The following is a 14047-nucleotide window of genomic DNA, read 5'->3' as shown; positions in this document are numbered from 1 at the left end:
CCAGCCCGAGGTGGGTAAAAAAGTCGGGGTGAAATGCAGGGCTCTAGACCAGCCTAAAAGTTTGACTTTTAAAACTTTTTGTCATCCTAACAACAAACAGCTTTACTCATTCTTATACACAGAGTCTTATACTGTTTATCAGCTATGATTATTTTAGTCTTTCAAAGGACAAAATGGGTGGAAAAAAACAGTAATAAGACATAGACATAAACGACATAAAATGCAGGCCAGGAGCGAGGCCCTCTAGAGGCGTGAGGCCCAGTGCGGTCGCACACTTGGCACAGCCCTTGCGACGGTACTGACAGTGAGGCACTTCTGTACTACAGCGGAATAATATCTTTAATGCCCTTGGAATTATTATCTCTTTCATCTTTTCATCTTTACTCTTAACTCAGCATTGAAAACATGGTGTTTAAAATCAATAACCTACAAGACTGTATATTGAATGTAAGTTAGAAGATTAATTGTAAAATATATTGTATAATGATACTAATAATAACAAGGTAAAAGGTGGAGATTTTACAAAGTTTAAGAGCAAAGTAGCTAATTAAACAGCACAGTAAGTCAAGATGTATGGTAAAAAGTGTTGTGAGGGTGCTTCAGAAATGTTTTCCACAGCACCTGTGGAATCACTTGGATTTTCCCAGCTGTAACACGTCAGACTCAAAGTTAATCATCATCCGAAAAACTGCAGTGCTCTCAGAAACTGAGCAGCTCTCCTGTTCCATTTAACTTATAGCCAGTTTGAATTCACATTTGAAATGTTACAGAAAGGCTTTTATCTGGTTTGGCTTCTGTTATTATTTGGGTTGAGCAGCAGTGGAGCGCTGAAGGACCCTCATCCAGAGCTTTCTGATCAGGAGTTTTTCTGGGGAGCCGATCAGTATGACTTTTCCATCATGCTGCGTGCTGGAGACCTCCAGTGCTACTGGCACTTTGCTCACTTCGGCGAGCGCTTCTACTTAAACTTCATGGTAAGACATTGATAAGAGATTATTCTACATGTAAATATAGGTATGGTCTTGAATCCTTTGAATGTTAAAGTTCACTCTGTGTTTGTTCAGGTGCAGCTGGTGACTGGTGTGGCTCTGGACAGACATCTCTCTGTGACTGTTAATGCCCCGAGCGGTTTAATAGTCGGCACAGTTGATGATGCAAGTGGTCAGATTGCCTTCAGTGTTCAGGAGACTGGTAAGTCATAAGAGTTTTAGTATATCTGCTGCTACTTTATGAACAGATTAAAAAAAAAAAAAAATTAATTCAAAGTCGGTTTCACATGTAACATTCATGTTGTTCTGAATTTATATACTGTTATTTAAAACATTAAAGGAAAAATATACAAAATTAATTATCATCAAAGTGCCATAATCATATTCAAGCTTTAAAAGAATTAATGAAAAAAATCTTTATGTGTGCAGGTTTTTATCAGATGTGCTTCAGTAATTTCCACAATCGCTTCGGGAGCATGCAGGTTTTCTTGAACTTCGGTGTGTATTACGAGGGACAAAAGGACATCGAGAAACAAAAGGAAGAAGAGAAGAAAAAGAAAGAAGAGGACATGAAACAGATAAATAGTACATTGTCCTTCATTGAGGTAATAAACAACTGCATCTAGCAGCAACAAGCACATCCTTACTGAAATGTTACTTCTTTTTAATTCCTCCTCACCCCTATATATACATACATAAATAAATATATATATATATATAAATTATATATATATATATATATATATATATATATATATATATATATATATATATATATATATATATGAATAAAAGAATTGTTTAAGAACTGGTACAACACCTTACAAAAGCAGAATAATACATAACATGATACATATAATTGTCAGGATTATGGACTGTCTGTGTTGTGTTTTTGCTCCCCATGTGCTCTGTGACCTAGTTTGCCCGTATGTCTAATTGTTGATTGCTCCCAGGTGTGTCTTGTCAGGTCTAGCTCGTTATCCCATGTATTTAAGTCCCAGTCTGTGCGTTCCATGTTTGTCGGGTCTTGAACTTCTCTTTGTAGGTTACTACGTGTGTCCAGCCAGTTCTATGTTCCCCTGAATGTGGTAATTAAAGACTGTTATTCGTGAGTTTCCCTTGTCTCCTCGTTCCTCACAGTAGTGCAACCATGTCAGAAGACCCGACCGGAACAGTTTAATCTGTGTGTTCCCTCCATTTTTTCCGCCCAGTGTTTTTTTTGCCCCGTTGTGCCCTATGGATCCTCTCTTCTGTCCCAAATACCTCCACCTCCTGCTGGATCGGGGGACCGATCTCTCGAGGACCATATCTCAGTCTCTCTGTTCCTGATGTTAGCTAACACCACCAGCTACCCGGAGGATGTGCTCTGCACATTCTATGATGCTAGTTTGAACACTGCGTGCAGAGCGCCGTCGTCCGAAGATGGTCCTCGAGAGGGCTTCGCCACTTTCATGCAGTGGACTGTGGTGAGAAATAGATCGCCTTTCACCATTTGTCCCGAGGATGATCTCACCTTCTGACCCAGAGCCCAACCCACTATCTCCCAGAGGCTCACAAATGCCCGCCCTCCCACCCGCTCCTGCCTCCTCCACCGCTGTCGTCTGGCAGCCCCTCTGCTCACCCTTAGCCCACCATCTGTGTGGTGCGAGCTTCGTGGGACTGCCATCCTCCAGTGTCGCCGTGGCTGGAGTATCCTTTGACTCTGCCTCCAGCCTCTAAGCTCTGTACTCCACCTCGGCGCGTGGACCCTTCGGCTCCACCATGGCTCCTAGCTCACTCCTCTACGCCATGGCCCATCAGTCCACTGGCTCCACCGGGCTCCCTCGTCCCTCCGGCTCTGCCTTGGTCTGGCGTCGACCATCCTGCGCCTTGGGACTCCACTCCTCCGACTGCACCTTGTCCCTTCGTCTCTCCAGATCCATCAGGCTCCTTCATCACTTTGGCTCCTCCTCAGTCCTCTGTCACTCTGGCTCCACCTCAGCCTTCTGGATCCCCACCTCTGCCTCGGTCGCCGGCGCCATCTGCTCCGCCTTGGCCCTCTGGATCCTCCACTTCACCTTGGCTCATCGGCTCTCCGTCTCCACCTCGGGCTACTCCTCCACTCGCTCAGCAGCAGTCAGTTGGTCCCCTTGAGTCGTCAGCCCTTCTTCCACCATGGCTCCTCCCACAGTCGGCTCCACCGGGGGTTGCCATCATGGCTGTGGCCTGGATCCAGCTGGACTCCTCCTGCTCCAAGTCCCTCCTGTCTCCTCCCTGGCTCATCCCTCCATTGTCGCCTCCCCGAGCCTCGTTCCAGGTTCCCACCCGCGTTTTTGCTCCCCATGTGCTCTGTGACCTAGTTTGCCCATATATCTAATTGTTGATTGCTCCCAGGTTTGTCTCGTCAGGTCTAGTTCGTTATCCCATGTATTTAAGTCCCAGTCTATGCGTTCCGTGTTTGTCTGGTCTTGAATGTCTCCATGTAGGTTACTACAGGTATGTGTGTCTCCAGCCAGTTCTATGTTCCCCTGAATGTGATAATTAAAGACTGTGTAATTCATGAGTATCCCTTTGTCTCCTCGTTCCTGGCTCCTCAGAGTAGTGCAACCATGACAATAATAAGTATTTAAAAGCTTTACTAAAAAGCTGTATTTTGAGCAACATAATTAGTAATAGGCTATATATAGTTATTCATTTATTTCTTTATTAAAAATTTAATAGAACTGGTTATGTTTTGACAGAAAACACTTAAAAAACTTTTTTTTTCCATGCATGTATGTCAGTTGTTTGGTAAAATAAAACGATATATATATATATTTCCACACTTGAATAAAATTACATTTTGAGCAATTTATTTCATTTTGACATACCAAGTTAAATTCCATTCACATTTCTCAAATCTTCATGTAGGAAAGCAACAGCAGGCTGCAGAGGTTTGTCTTCCACATGTGGCGTCATTATAACTACGAGCGAATGAGACGCGGTGCTGATTTCTACCTGCTTCAGTCCAACTCCACTTATGTGAACAGCTGGTCTGCTGTGCAGAGTCTGGTCATCATCACCGCTGGATACCTGCAGCTCTACTGCCTCAAGAGACTCTTCAACACCAAACCAGCAGAGGGAGACAAGCCCCGCTGTTAACATCAACACCAAACCTGTCTCTTTCTTCATAATACAGCCATACAGGGGTCTTTTGAACACTTTTATGAACCAAGAATGAATTTAAATTAAAAGCAAATTATTTCAGCCTTTTATTTGGTTATTTGAATATCATATTAAAACTGACTTCCTCATGATTTTTTTTTTCTTGCTTTTCAAATGCTTCTTTAAAAATGAAAAGTGAAAGTGACTTTTGGGAAGACTTTCAATGTTAAAATATAAAATTAATTTACATTTTACATTTAATCATTTAGCAGACGCTTTTATCCAAAGTGACTTACAAATGAGAACAATAGAAGCAATCACGCAGAAGGAGATGTTATGCAGAACTCATTTAGTGTAATTCTGGATTGAAAGGACACGAGGACTCTGGCTGCTGTTTCACTGCATGCTGTAAGTATCGTCAGATTTCATTGGATTGTTTAATGGTGGAACATTTTGAATGATGAATTAAATACATCAATGGTGAAGCTATGAGTGTGTAACACATTAAAGATCCAGAAAGACTCATAAATCAGTACAAGACTTAAACATATTTTAAGTAAATGATACTGTTATAAGAAATAACCTCCATCAGCAGCTGCAGTGTCTCTCAGCTGTATCAGTGCAGTCACTGTGACTCTGACTGACGGAGGTTTTTGTACGACTTTTTATCACTGTGTGAACACCCAGCTACTACTGATCTGATGTAGACTCATACAGTAATAATCTCCTGTATCTTCAGTCTGGACTCCACTGATGGTCAGAGAGAAATCAGTGCCAGATCCACTGCCACTGAATCTAGATGGAGTTCCTGACTGGAGGCTGCTTGTGTAATAAATGAGGAGTTTAGGAGCTTCTCCAGGTTTCTGCTGATACCAAGACACACAGTTACTACAGCCAGAAAGTGTCTGACTGGTTTTACAGCTGATAGTAACAGTTTCTCCTTGACTGATTGATTTTATCGCTGGATTCTGAGTCACTGTCATTTGTCCCCAGATCTCTGAAATAAGACATTTTAATTGTTTAGTGAACATTTTGATAAAATATTATTATTATAATATATCATACCAGTCCCACAGTATATGAAAAGTTTTAGTATAGTTTGTGATTTATTATAAAATATTTACCCTGAATGCAGAGAGTCAGAGTCCAGATGAGGATGATGATGTTGTTCATTGTTGTTGTTGTGTCTTGTGTGATGATGAAGATTGTGTTCTGTTCTGCTCTCAGTCATGAAGTGTTAAACTCACAGCACTATAAACACTCTCATGCAAAGTGTCTCTGTATGTAAATGCTCTTCATACACATACACGTAAACCAGTTTGACACAAGACTAAAAACTGAGGTGATATTCCTATTTATCTCTTATAATAAATAATTTTGTGTGTTAGTCTCATAAAATGATTGCACTCTTGTGTTTGGCTGTCAATGTTTCAGTATTCTTTTGTGAATTTAAGAGTTAAATGTTCATATTTTGAGGTGTTTAATGATGGTCTGGTGGTTTTCTTCGGAGATTTATTAGATTCATATTAATTTAATCGATATTTACAGAAGTCAAAATAAAAGCACAGATGGGTGAAGATTAAAAACTTTACAGCTGTTTCAACTATACTGGAAATTATTTAATCAAAACTCAGCAATAATACAATATTTTATCTTTATGTCTTTGACTCATTTTTATCTTTTTGAATTTGAAAAGGTTCCAAGCTTCATTTTTTAAAATGCATGTACAATCAGATCCTAAATGATGTAGGATTCATCCTAAAAGTGAGGAGCAAATTGGGTTTTTTAAAGACATAAAATTATGTGAAAATATTTGTATCTGTACAAAAGAGCATTAATACAAACCTTTGTACACATATACACCATCAAAATAATTCAACATTGTTTATAAAATTGTAAAGATATAAAAAAGGTAAAAATAGACAATCACAATATTCATTAATATTATGCTTTATGAAAATTATATCACAGGTATTAATGATTTCTTGAATATGAACACATTTGGATTTTCTTGTTCATGGTGTGCATTTTTTTTTTCTTTTTTTTTTTTATAAATCACTTATAGAGAATCTCAGAAAGTTATATGCACGTTATTATAAATGAGGCCCCAGAACTCAAGCTCATATTTTATAATCAAATGTCACTCAGTGAACCATGAAAACACCTGCAGATGAAGGAAATTATGAAACTATTCTGTGTAGTCAGATTCTGAAGCTCAAACACTGAAACAGATCACTATTGGTTCTTTGTGTGTTGACTCTGTGTAGTTTTACTGTATAATGAAGCTCCTGTGAGGACGCTGAACATCTGCTGATGGAGCTGCTCTTTTCTGAGAGGAACACAATCACTCAAATATGAGTTTGACTGTTTGACTCTTTATTCTCTGAAATGAGTCTAATGGAGACTAATGGAGAGATGAGGTTTGTTCACACTGAGACTCTCAGCAGTCATACTGATCTTCTGAATGATTGAATCAACTGTTGATCTGTGGATGATTCATCATGAAAATCAGATGAGAGAATCAGATGAGCCAGACAATAAGTTACTGGTGAGACTTGATCATGAGTCAGTGAGTCTGTTATAATAATGTTCTTGTTCAGGACTGATGTAAACTTACTCTGAATCCATAAAGACAAGGGAAATCTTGGAAAAGTGTTTATATTGTGATGGCAAGTTTTGCATGAACAAGCACCACACATTTATTTTTCTTCTAGACCAGTGCTTCTCAAACCTGTCCTGGAGGACCCCCTGCCCTGCACATTTTGTATGTCTCCCTAATCAGACACTTCCAATTTAGTTCATGCAGTCTCTACTAACGAGCTGATGAGTGGAATCAGGTGTGTTAGATAAGGGAGACATACAAAAAGTGCAGGACAGTGGGGCCTCCAGGACAGGTTTGGGAAGCACTGTTCTAGACAATGTGAAATCTATTAAGTGATATACAGTACAATGTTATTATATTTCCTTGGTATTGACACACATTTGTCACTTATATCTCCAACACCAGACGTCACACTCACCTGAACTCTGATGTGATTCTTCTCAGGTGTTTATTCTAATTAGACTGGCCTATTTAAACCCTGACTGTTTCAGTGTGGACTGTTGCTTGTTTCACACTCTACACTCTTGGTTTTATGTTTCTGGATTTTGTAATCTTTGGTTTCTGATCTTAATCAGCTCCTGCATGCTGTTTGCTTCTCTGCCTGGTTGCCATGTTTTTGACCGTCGCCTGGTTTTGACTATTCTCTCCTTGTTTCTACTAATAAATCTCTGCTTTCACAACTTTATCATATAAATAAATAGTCTCTGAAATGTTTGATATGCTGTCACTGTGTTGTTTGTGATCATCTCATCAGCAGCTGCAGTGTCTCTCAGCTGTATCAGTGCAGTCACTGTGACTCTGACTGACGGAGGTTTTTGTACGACTCTTTATCACTGTGTGAACACATATTTACTGTTGATCCAGTGTACACTCTGACAGTAATAATCTCCTGTATCTTCAGTCTGGACTCCACTGATGGTCAGAGTGAAATCAGTTCTGGATCCGCTGCCACTGAATCTAGATGGAGTGTTTGACTCTCTTCGATTTGCAGATTGAATCAAGAGTTTAGGAGCTTCTCCAGGTTTCTGCTGATACCAGGCCATACAAGTATATGAACCTGGACAGCCATCATACACTGCTGTGTTTGTTTTACAGTTTATAGTGACTGATTCACCAATCTGAACTGTTCTTACAGAGGGAGTCTGAGTCACAGTCACCTGTCCACTGAAACCTGTTAGAAAAGTAGCAGAAGTTTAAAAACAGGATCTATATGTATTGTAAATGTCAATGTTCATAATATCATAACTACAGTATGTCAGCTTAACATTAACATGAAAACCTTACCTTGTATACATATACAGAGAGTCCAGATGAGGATGACGATGTTGTTCATTGTTGTTGTTGTGTCTTGTGTGATGATGAAGATTGTGTTCTGTTCTGCTCTCAGTCATGAAGTGTTAAACTCACAGCACTATAAACACTCTCAGAGCACTGAAGCATGTGCTGACGATGCAAAGAAGTGGGCAGGATTCACAACAGCTTTATTTTAAGGAGATGCTTTTACAACTGTTACATGTACTTACTCTAACAACAGCAGCAGCAACAACAACAACAACAACAACAACAACAACAACAACAACAACAACAACAACAACAACAGTAAATTATGCATCATTTCGAGTAATTAAACCAACACCCCAACCAAATCCTTACAGTAAGTATATAGTAATTAATATTACTCAGTATGTATTTATGTAATTACACTTCAACAACATCACCTTTAAATAAAGTATAGCATATAAAAATAATAACTTTACACTGAATGCATGACACACTTTTTAGAATCACCCTCTTCAGAAATATTTCTCACCCATGATTCATTTATTATATTTATATTATATCATATGATATTCACGAGGGAGGACCACCATTATGTAGAATGAAGCAGCTATTTCTAAACCTCTGATTTAAGTCTTCATCTCATTACTGTACTTTACACCATTTTTGCTGCGAGTGAGGTGTTTTGCAAGTGAAGAGTGAGAGTAAGAAGAAAACAACACTTTATGAAACATTATAAGCAAGATGAATTACACGTTGACACAATGATAAATTGATTTCAACTTAATAAACTTAAAACAAGATTGCACAGTTAATATAGATTAATGTCAAATATCAATATTAATTAAGTGGTGAGTCAGTGTCATGTTGCCTTGTGAGACAGAAAAATACATTTTTACATTTAAAAAAAAAGAGAGGTGTTTCTGCTCTCAGTGTGTTGAAGTGTTCCTCTCTCATCTTTATAGTTCTTTTGTTGGCCGATTGATTATTTTTGTTAAATGCAACTATTTTTTTCCTTTTGTATTTTTCTAGTTTTTGTATCTTTGTTTTGCTGTTTTCTTTCTTGCAAACTGTTAAAACCAACTGTTTCTATTGTGCATCATCTTAACTTTTTTGATGAACTTATTCATGGTTATTTTTGAGGGCAAATAGGCCTTGCCCATTTCTTTTGCAGTTTTGTTAATTCTTATTGTGTTTGGGTTTTGTCATTTAGTTTAAATCAACATGAGGGCAGTTCAGTGTCATGTTTAATAATTCTGTGTGCATTTTAGTGACTCTTTACTGAGATTGCTCTGTTTTTGTGTCACAGGATCTGGATGCCAAAGGCAGGGAGGCCGGCTCTATTCCCTTCTAGTGGTGGTGGTGTGTTATTCACAGTGTGCTGTGTCCATCGGTGGAAAGTGGTGTGTGTGTGTGTGTTTGTTAGCACTGGTGAAAGGAATGATTTCTCTGCTACAGGCAGATAAAATCTCTGACAGCCTGACCCTGCTGGTAAGCCCCAGTTAGCTGGTGTTCCTGTGACATTCGTAGAGCTAAACTCTTTATGATGGGCTGTGCTTTGGCTGAGGCCTGATATGTTTTAATGATTGTTTTAAAGCGACTGTGATTTAATAAAGTAAATTGTTTTGTATTGTTATCCATGTCTCTCAGCGTCTATTTGGTGAACGAACTTGCGTGTCCTTTAGAGGCACTAATTTCTCTGGGTGGAATTTCCAGAGTGGCGTAGTTTGGCAAAATTATCCTTTACATGCACCTGTGGGTTGCCACATATAGTTCAAAATCAAATACATTAACATATTTACTGACATAGATTGATGTAAAATTGTAATTAAAGTATATTTGGAGTACTTGTGCACAATGCACATTTTTCTGTTCCTGAACTTGCAATGGTTCACCTTTAGCACAATCAAATATACTTCAGTTTATCTTTAGTTGGATTTCAGCAAAACTTCCACACAATTAACATGCATTAAGTACAAAATTAGTTCCAATTAAGCAGACTTTAAGTATATTAGATTAGTATGCTAATAGTACAGTTGCAGGGAATACAGTATATCTGTAAAATACTTAGCATGAAATCAATGTGTTTAAAACATTTTAGTATGTTTATTTTTCACTAGGGAAATTTTCAGTGTGAAAATCCATTAAGTGATATGTGATTATATTACATTTGCTTAATATATCTTATGAATAAACTTTGAAACATTTGATACGCTGTGTCCTTGTGTTGTTTGTGATCCTCTCATCAGCAGCTGCAGTGTCTCTCAGCTGTATCAGTGCAGTCACTGTGACTCTGACTGACGGAGGTTTTTGTACGACTCTTTATCACTGTGTGAACACCCAGCTACTACTGATAGAGTGTAAACTCTGACAGTAATAATCTCCTGTATCTTCAGTCTGGACTCCACTGATGGTGAGAGTGAAATCTTTTCCGTTGCTAGTTCCACTGCCACTGAATCTAGATGGAGTTCCTGACTGGAGGGTGTTTATGTAATAAATGAGGAGTTTAGGAGCTTCTCCAGGTTTCTGCTGATACCAGGCTAAGTCACTGTTGTATATCCCTACATCTATGTTACACTCTATTGTAGCTGTTTGACCCTGTTGGACAGTTTTAACTTTATTCTGAATAAAAAATAAACCCATTTATGCTGAAGCAAAAAAAATAAAAAATAAAGTCAGTTAGTGTCTGAAACTATATCACATTTTTACAAGAACAGCAACACCAGTGTCAAATTGTTTGTATCCTACCTTGAATAAAAGCTGCAATGGTCCAGATGAGGATGATGATGTTGTTCATTGTTATTGTTGTGTCTTGTGTGATGATGAAGATTGTGTTCTGTTCTGCTCTCAGTCATGAAGTGTTAAACTCACAGCACTATAAACACCCTCAGAGCACTGAAGCATGTGCTGACGATGCAAAGAAGTGGGCAGGATTTACAATGTTGAAACGTTATTCGACAAACAAATTTGCTCGGTTAGTGTGGTTCATTTTAAGTGTGAAAGCTGCTATCCAAACTTTGGTGCACTTCAAACAAACAGACAAAGACTCACCTTTCCAGGACATGCTGTCATGCTATCATGCGGCAGTGAACCAACCTCCATATCCTGTGAGTTCTCCGGCAGACTCATGCATAAACACCAACAACAAACAATAGTTTTCTCCTCCATTGTTCTAACGAGTCACTTTTAAAGCACGTTGATTTAGTCCAGGTGCAGCACCATTATAGCCGATCACCTGCAGACAGCCAGTCACCTGTAACTTGGGAACAAACACAGGAACTATGTTGCCTGTTACAGTTCAGTACTAGAGTCTGAACCGTCGTCTCCTTGCAGAAGATATCTGTGTGCAAGAGTGTTTTGACAACAGCCTTTACCTGTTTTCTGAGCTATTTATTAGTTATAAGCTTGCAAAAGTACTACCATATGAACACACATGCAATGAGCACATTTAGCCCAGCACAGCACTGTTTTTGATATTCACTAATTATATATAATGTTGTAACATGTCTTTACAATTTCTATTTTTTTATTATTATTATTATTTCTTTCTTTTTATTATTTTTATTCATTCATTCATTTATTTATTCATTATTATTATTATTATTATTATTATTATTATTATTATTCTTATCCTAACTCTGAGTTTGGGCCTAAATTCAGAGCTCGGAGCCCTCCCCTCGGACAGCACGCCAAATATGCATAGCCTTTACTCTGTTTATTATATGTAAGTGTGAACTCGTGAAACTGGTTATGACTAGTCTTAAAAAAAAATGAGATTACTAACTTAAAACACCAGGACTAAATGTATCATTTTCTTTTTTTGGTCCTGACCAAAAGAGCCAAGAGAACCAAACTACAAGTATGAACACACAATCAGAAGTTCATTGTGAATGTAGAAGCGTGCTGGAAGTTCTTTCAAGCCATGTATCATGTAGAGGTTTAATTCATTATTAAGATCAACTGTAATAATAAGAGTAAATAATCTACAAATACAACTGATAGAAAATATCTCCAGGATGCTGGGAATTTACAAACATAGAAAAGCAACAAATTCTCTATTATTTATATTCTCTATTATATATTATTTAAGTTCCCTGGAGGATTCTACTAGTGATGAAGAGGTGTTTATTATTATTTTTGTATTATTGTCATTTTATTTTTTGTTAGTTTTTATTAGTTTTTGTTTTATTTTTTGCTTTGTGTTGTTTCATTTTGTTTTGTTGTGGGAAACTGCTTTGTTTGCTATTTATTGAAATTAAACAGTTTTCAGTCTACAAAAGCATCTACAAACATACAAGAATTTGCAAACTGCATTGCAATGCAAAACAACATGATACAAATGCCTAGGAACAGGCTAAAACATACAAACACTTATTCAACTACATACAGAACTATACTTCCAATGCCTAGCAACATGCCAGACAAACCTAGCATGCATCTGAAGACCACTGAGGACCACTTCTAGTCTTCACCTGCGGTCTCTTGTGGTTTAGTGGATAGATAGATAGATAGATAGATAGATAGATAGATAGATAGATAGATAGATAGATAGATAGATAGATAGATAGATAGATAGATAGATAGATAAAAGCATGCCTACTGTGACATTTTTGCAAAATTTCATTATGAGTCTTTTTGCATGTATCACGGCAGTTCCAGTGAAAGTGAAATGTCAACTGAGTGTTGAAAAAGTGTGTTCAGTTTTCTCAGAAACAACAGTATGAGCAAAAGCAAACATGAGATAAAAAGATGCAACCACATCATTTTGTCTTCCAAATCTTATTTGGTTTGTTTAATCAGTGTAAAAGGTTATGTAATGAGGCCTGACTGGTCTAGATTTTTAATGGTCTGTCTCACCTTTTCTGATTTTGTTTGACAATAAAACTTTCTAGCCTAAAGTTGTTATACATTCAGACAAGCTTTTGTCAAGCCAACATCAACTTTTTTCACAATAAACTTCATCTATTTATTTTGTGTTATAAGTGTTTTGTTCACTGATCAGTGTTGTGTGTGATTGTGTTGTAGAGCAGCTGCAGTGTCTCTCAGCTGTATCAGTGCAGTCACTGTGACTCTGACTGACGGAGGTTTTTGTACGACTCTTTATCACTGTGTGAACACATCTTTAACTCTGACGTGCTGGTAACTCATACAGTAATAATCTCCTGTATCTTCAGTCTGGACTCCACTGATGGTCAGAGAGAAATCAGTTCCATGATCAGCTCCATTTCCACTGAATCTTGATGGAGTTCCTGACTGAAGGGTTTTGATGCTGTGAACTAAAAGTTTAGGAGTTTCTCCAGGTTTCTGTAGGTACCAGGAGAAACAATTCTTACACCAACCGTTTGACAGGTCTCCAATAGCGCTGCTGGTTTTACAGGTCAGAGTGACTGTTTGTCCGTTCTGAACATGTTTCTCTGCTGGAGTCTGAATTACAGTCACCTGTCCTGTAGAGTCTGAAGAACAATTAAAACACATGAAACTTCTAAACTGAAAAAAGATGTTGTTATAGAAAATTGCAATTAAAGTAAGAAGCTATTTAAATAAATCTATGCCTTACCTTGAAAATGCATTCCTAAGATCAAGAGAAAGATGAATGTCATTGTAGTTGTTGTGTCTGTTATTATGATAAACAGTGTCAGTCATGAAGTGTTAAACTCACAGCTCTATAAACACTCTCAGAGCACTGAAGCATGTGCTGACGATGCAAAGTGACTCTCGCTATTTAAATCATTCACCTGAAGACTGTAGTTCACTCTCAAAGACCTTTAAAAGACCATTTCTCACGCCACAGTGTTTCATCTTCAGTCTTTACTGAGACACTGCAGATAACTGAATGTGTCGTCATGTTACAGTCTATAACTAAATTAAACTGACAGATTTATGAGTGATGGCATCAAATTAGTCACTGAAGGTGATGTGAATTTTAATTTACTGATTATAAAAAATAAGAGGGAGATGTTTAAATTGATGAGTTTCATGAAGTCAGTAAAGCTTCTTGAATGATGATAAAAACAGCTCGATCCAGTATGGACAAAAATGGCAGGCTGTATTCTTC

The 14047-nt window shown here is 37.9% G+C and overlaps 1 protein-coding gene and 2 gene segments (V, D, J or C); 1 reads left to right on the top strand and 2 right to left on the bottom strand.

Moving 5' to 3' along the window:
* The first annotated feature begins 678 nt into the window (after positions 1-678).
* Positions 679-4264, top strand: LOC109083685 (transmembrane emp24 domain-containing protein 6-like). Its single transcript, XM_042753396.1, has 4 exons — positions 679-974; positions 1065-1191; positions 1419-1594; positions 3879-4264. The coding sequence occupies exons 1-4, from the start codon at positions 762-764 to the stop codon at positions 4107-4109; spliced, it is 747 nt and encodes a 248-aa protein (XP_042609330.1). The 5' UTR covers positions 679-761; the 3' UTR covers positions 4110-4264.
* A 174-nt stretch (positions 4265-4438) lies between these two features.
* LOC122142423 lies at positions 4439-5303 on the bottom strand. The segment is given in 2 exon segments: positions 4439-5109; positions 5237-5303. Coding segments are annotated over 2 exon segments (378 nt in total).
* Positions 5304-13095: 7792 nt separating this feature from the next.
* LOC109076979 lies at positions 13096-13707 on the bottom strand. The segment is given in 2 exon segments: positions 13096-13445; positions 13550-13707. Coding segments are annotated over 2 exon segments (393 nt in total).
* Between the last annotated feature and the right edge of the window lie 340 nt (positions 13708-14047).

The sequence above is a fragment of the Cyprinus carpio genome, chromosome B25 (assembly GCF_018340385.1).
Source record: "Cyprinus carpio isolate SPL01 chromosome B25, ASM1834038v1, whole genome shotgun sequence".
Lineage (NCBI taxonomy): Eukaryota > Metazoa > Chordata > Actinopteri > Cypriniformes > Cyprinidae > Cyprinus > Cyprinus carpio.
This window is presented reverse-complemented; position numbering and strand designations above follow the sequence as displayed.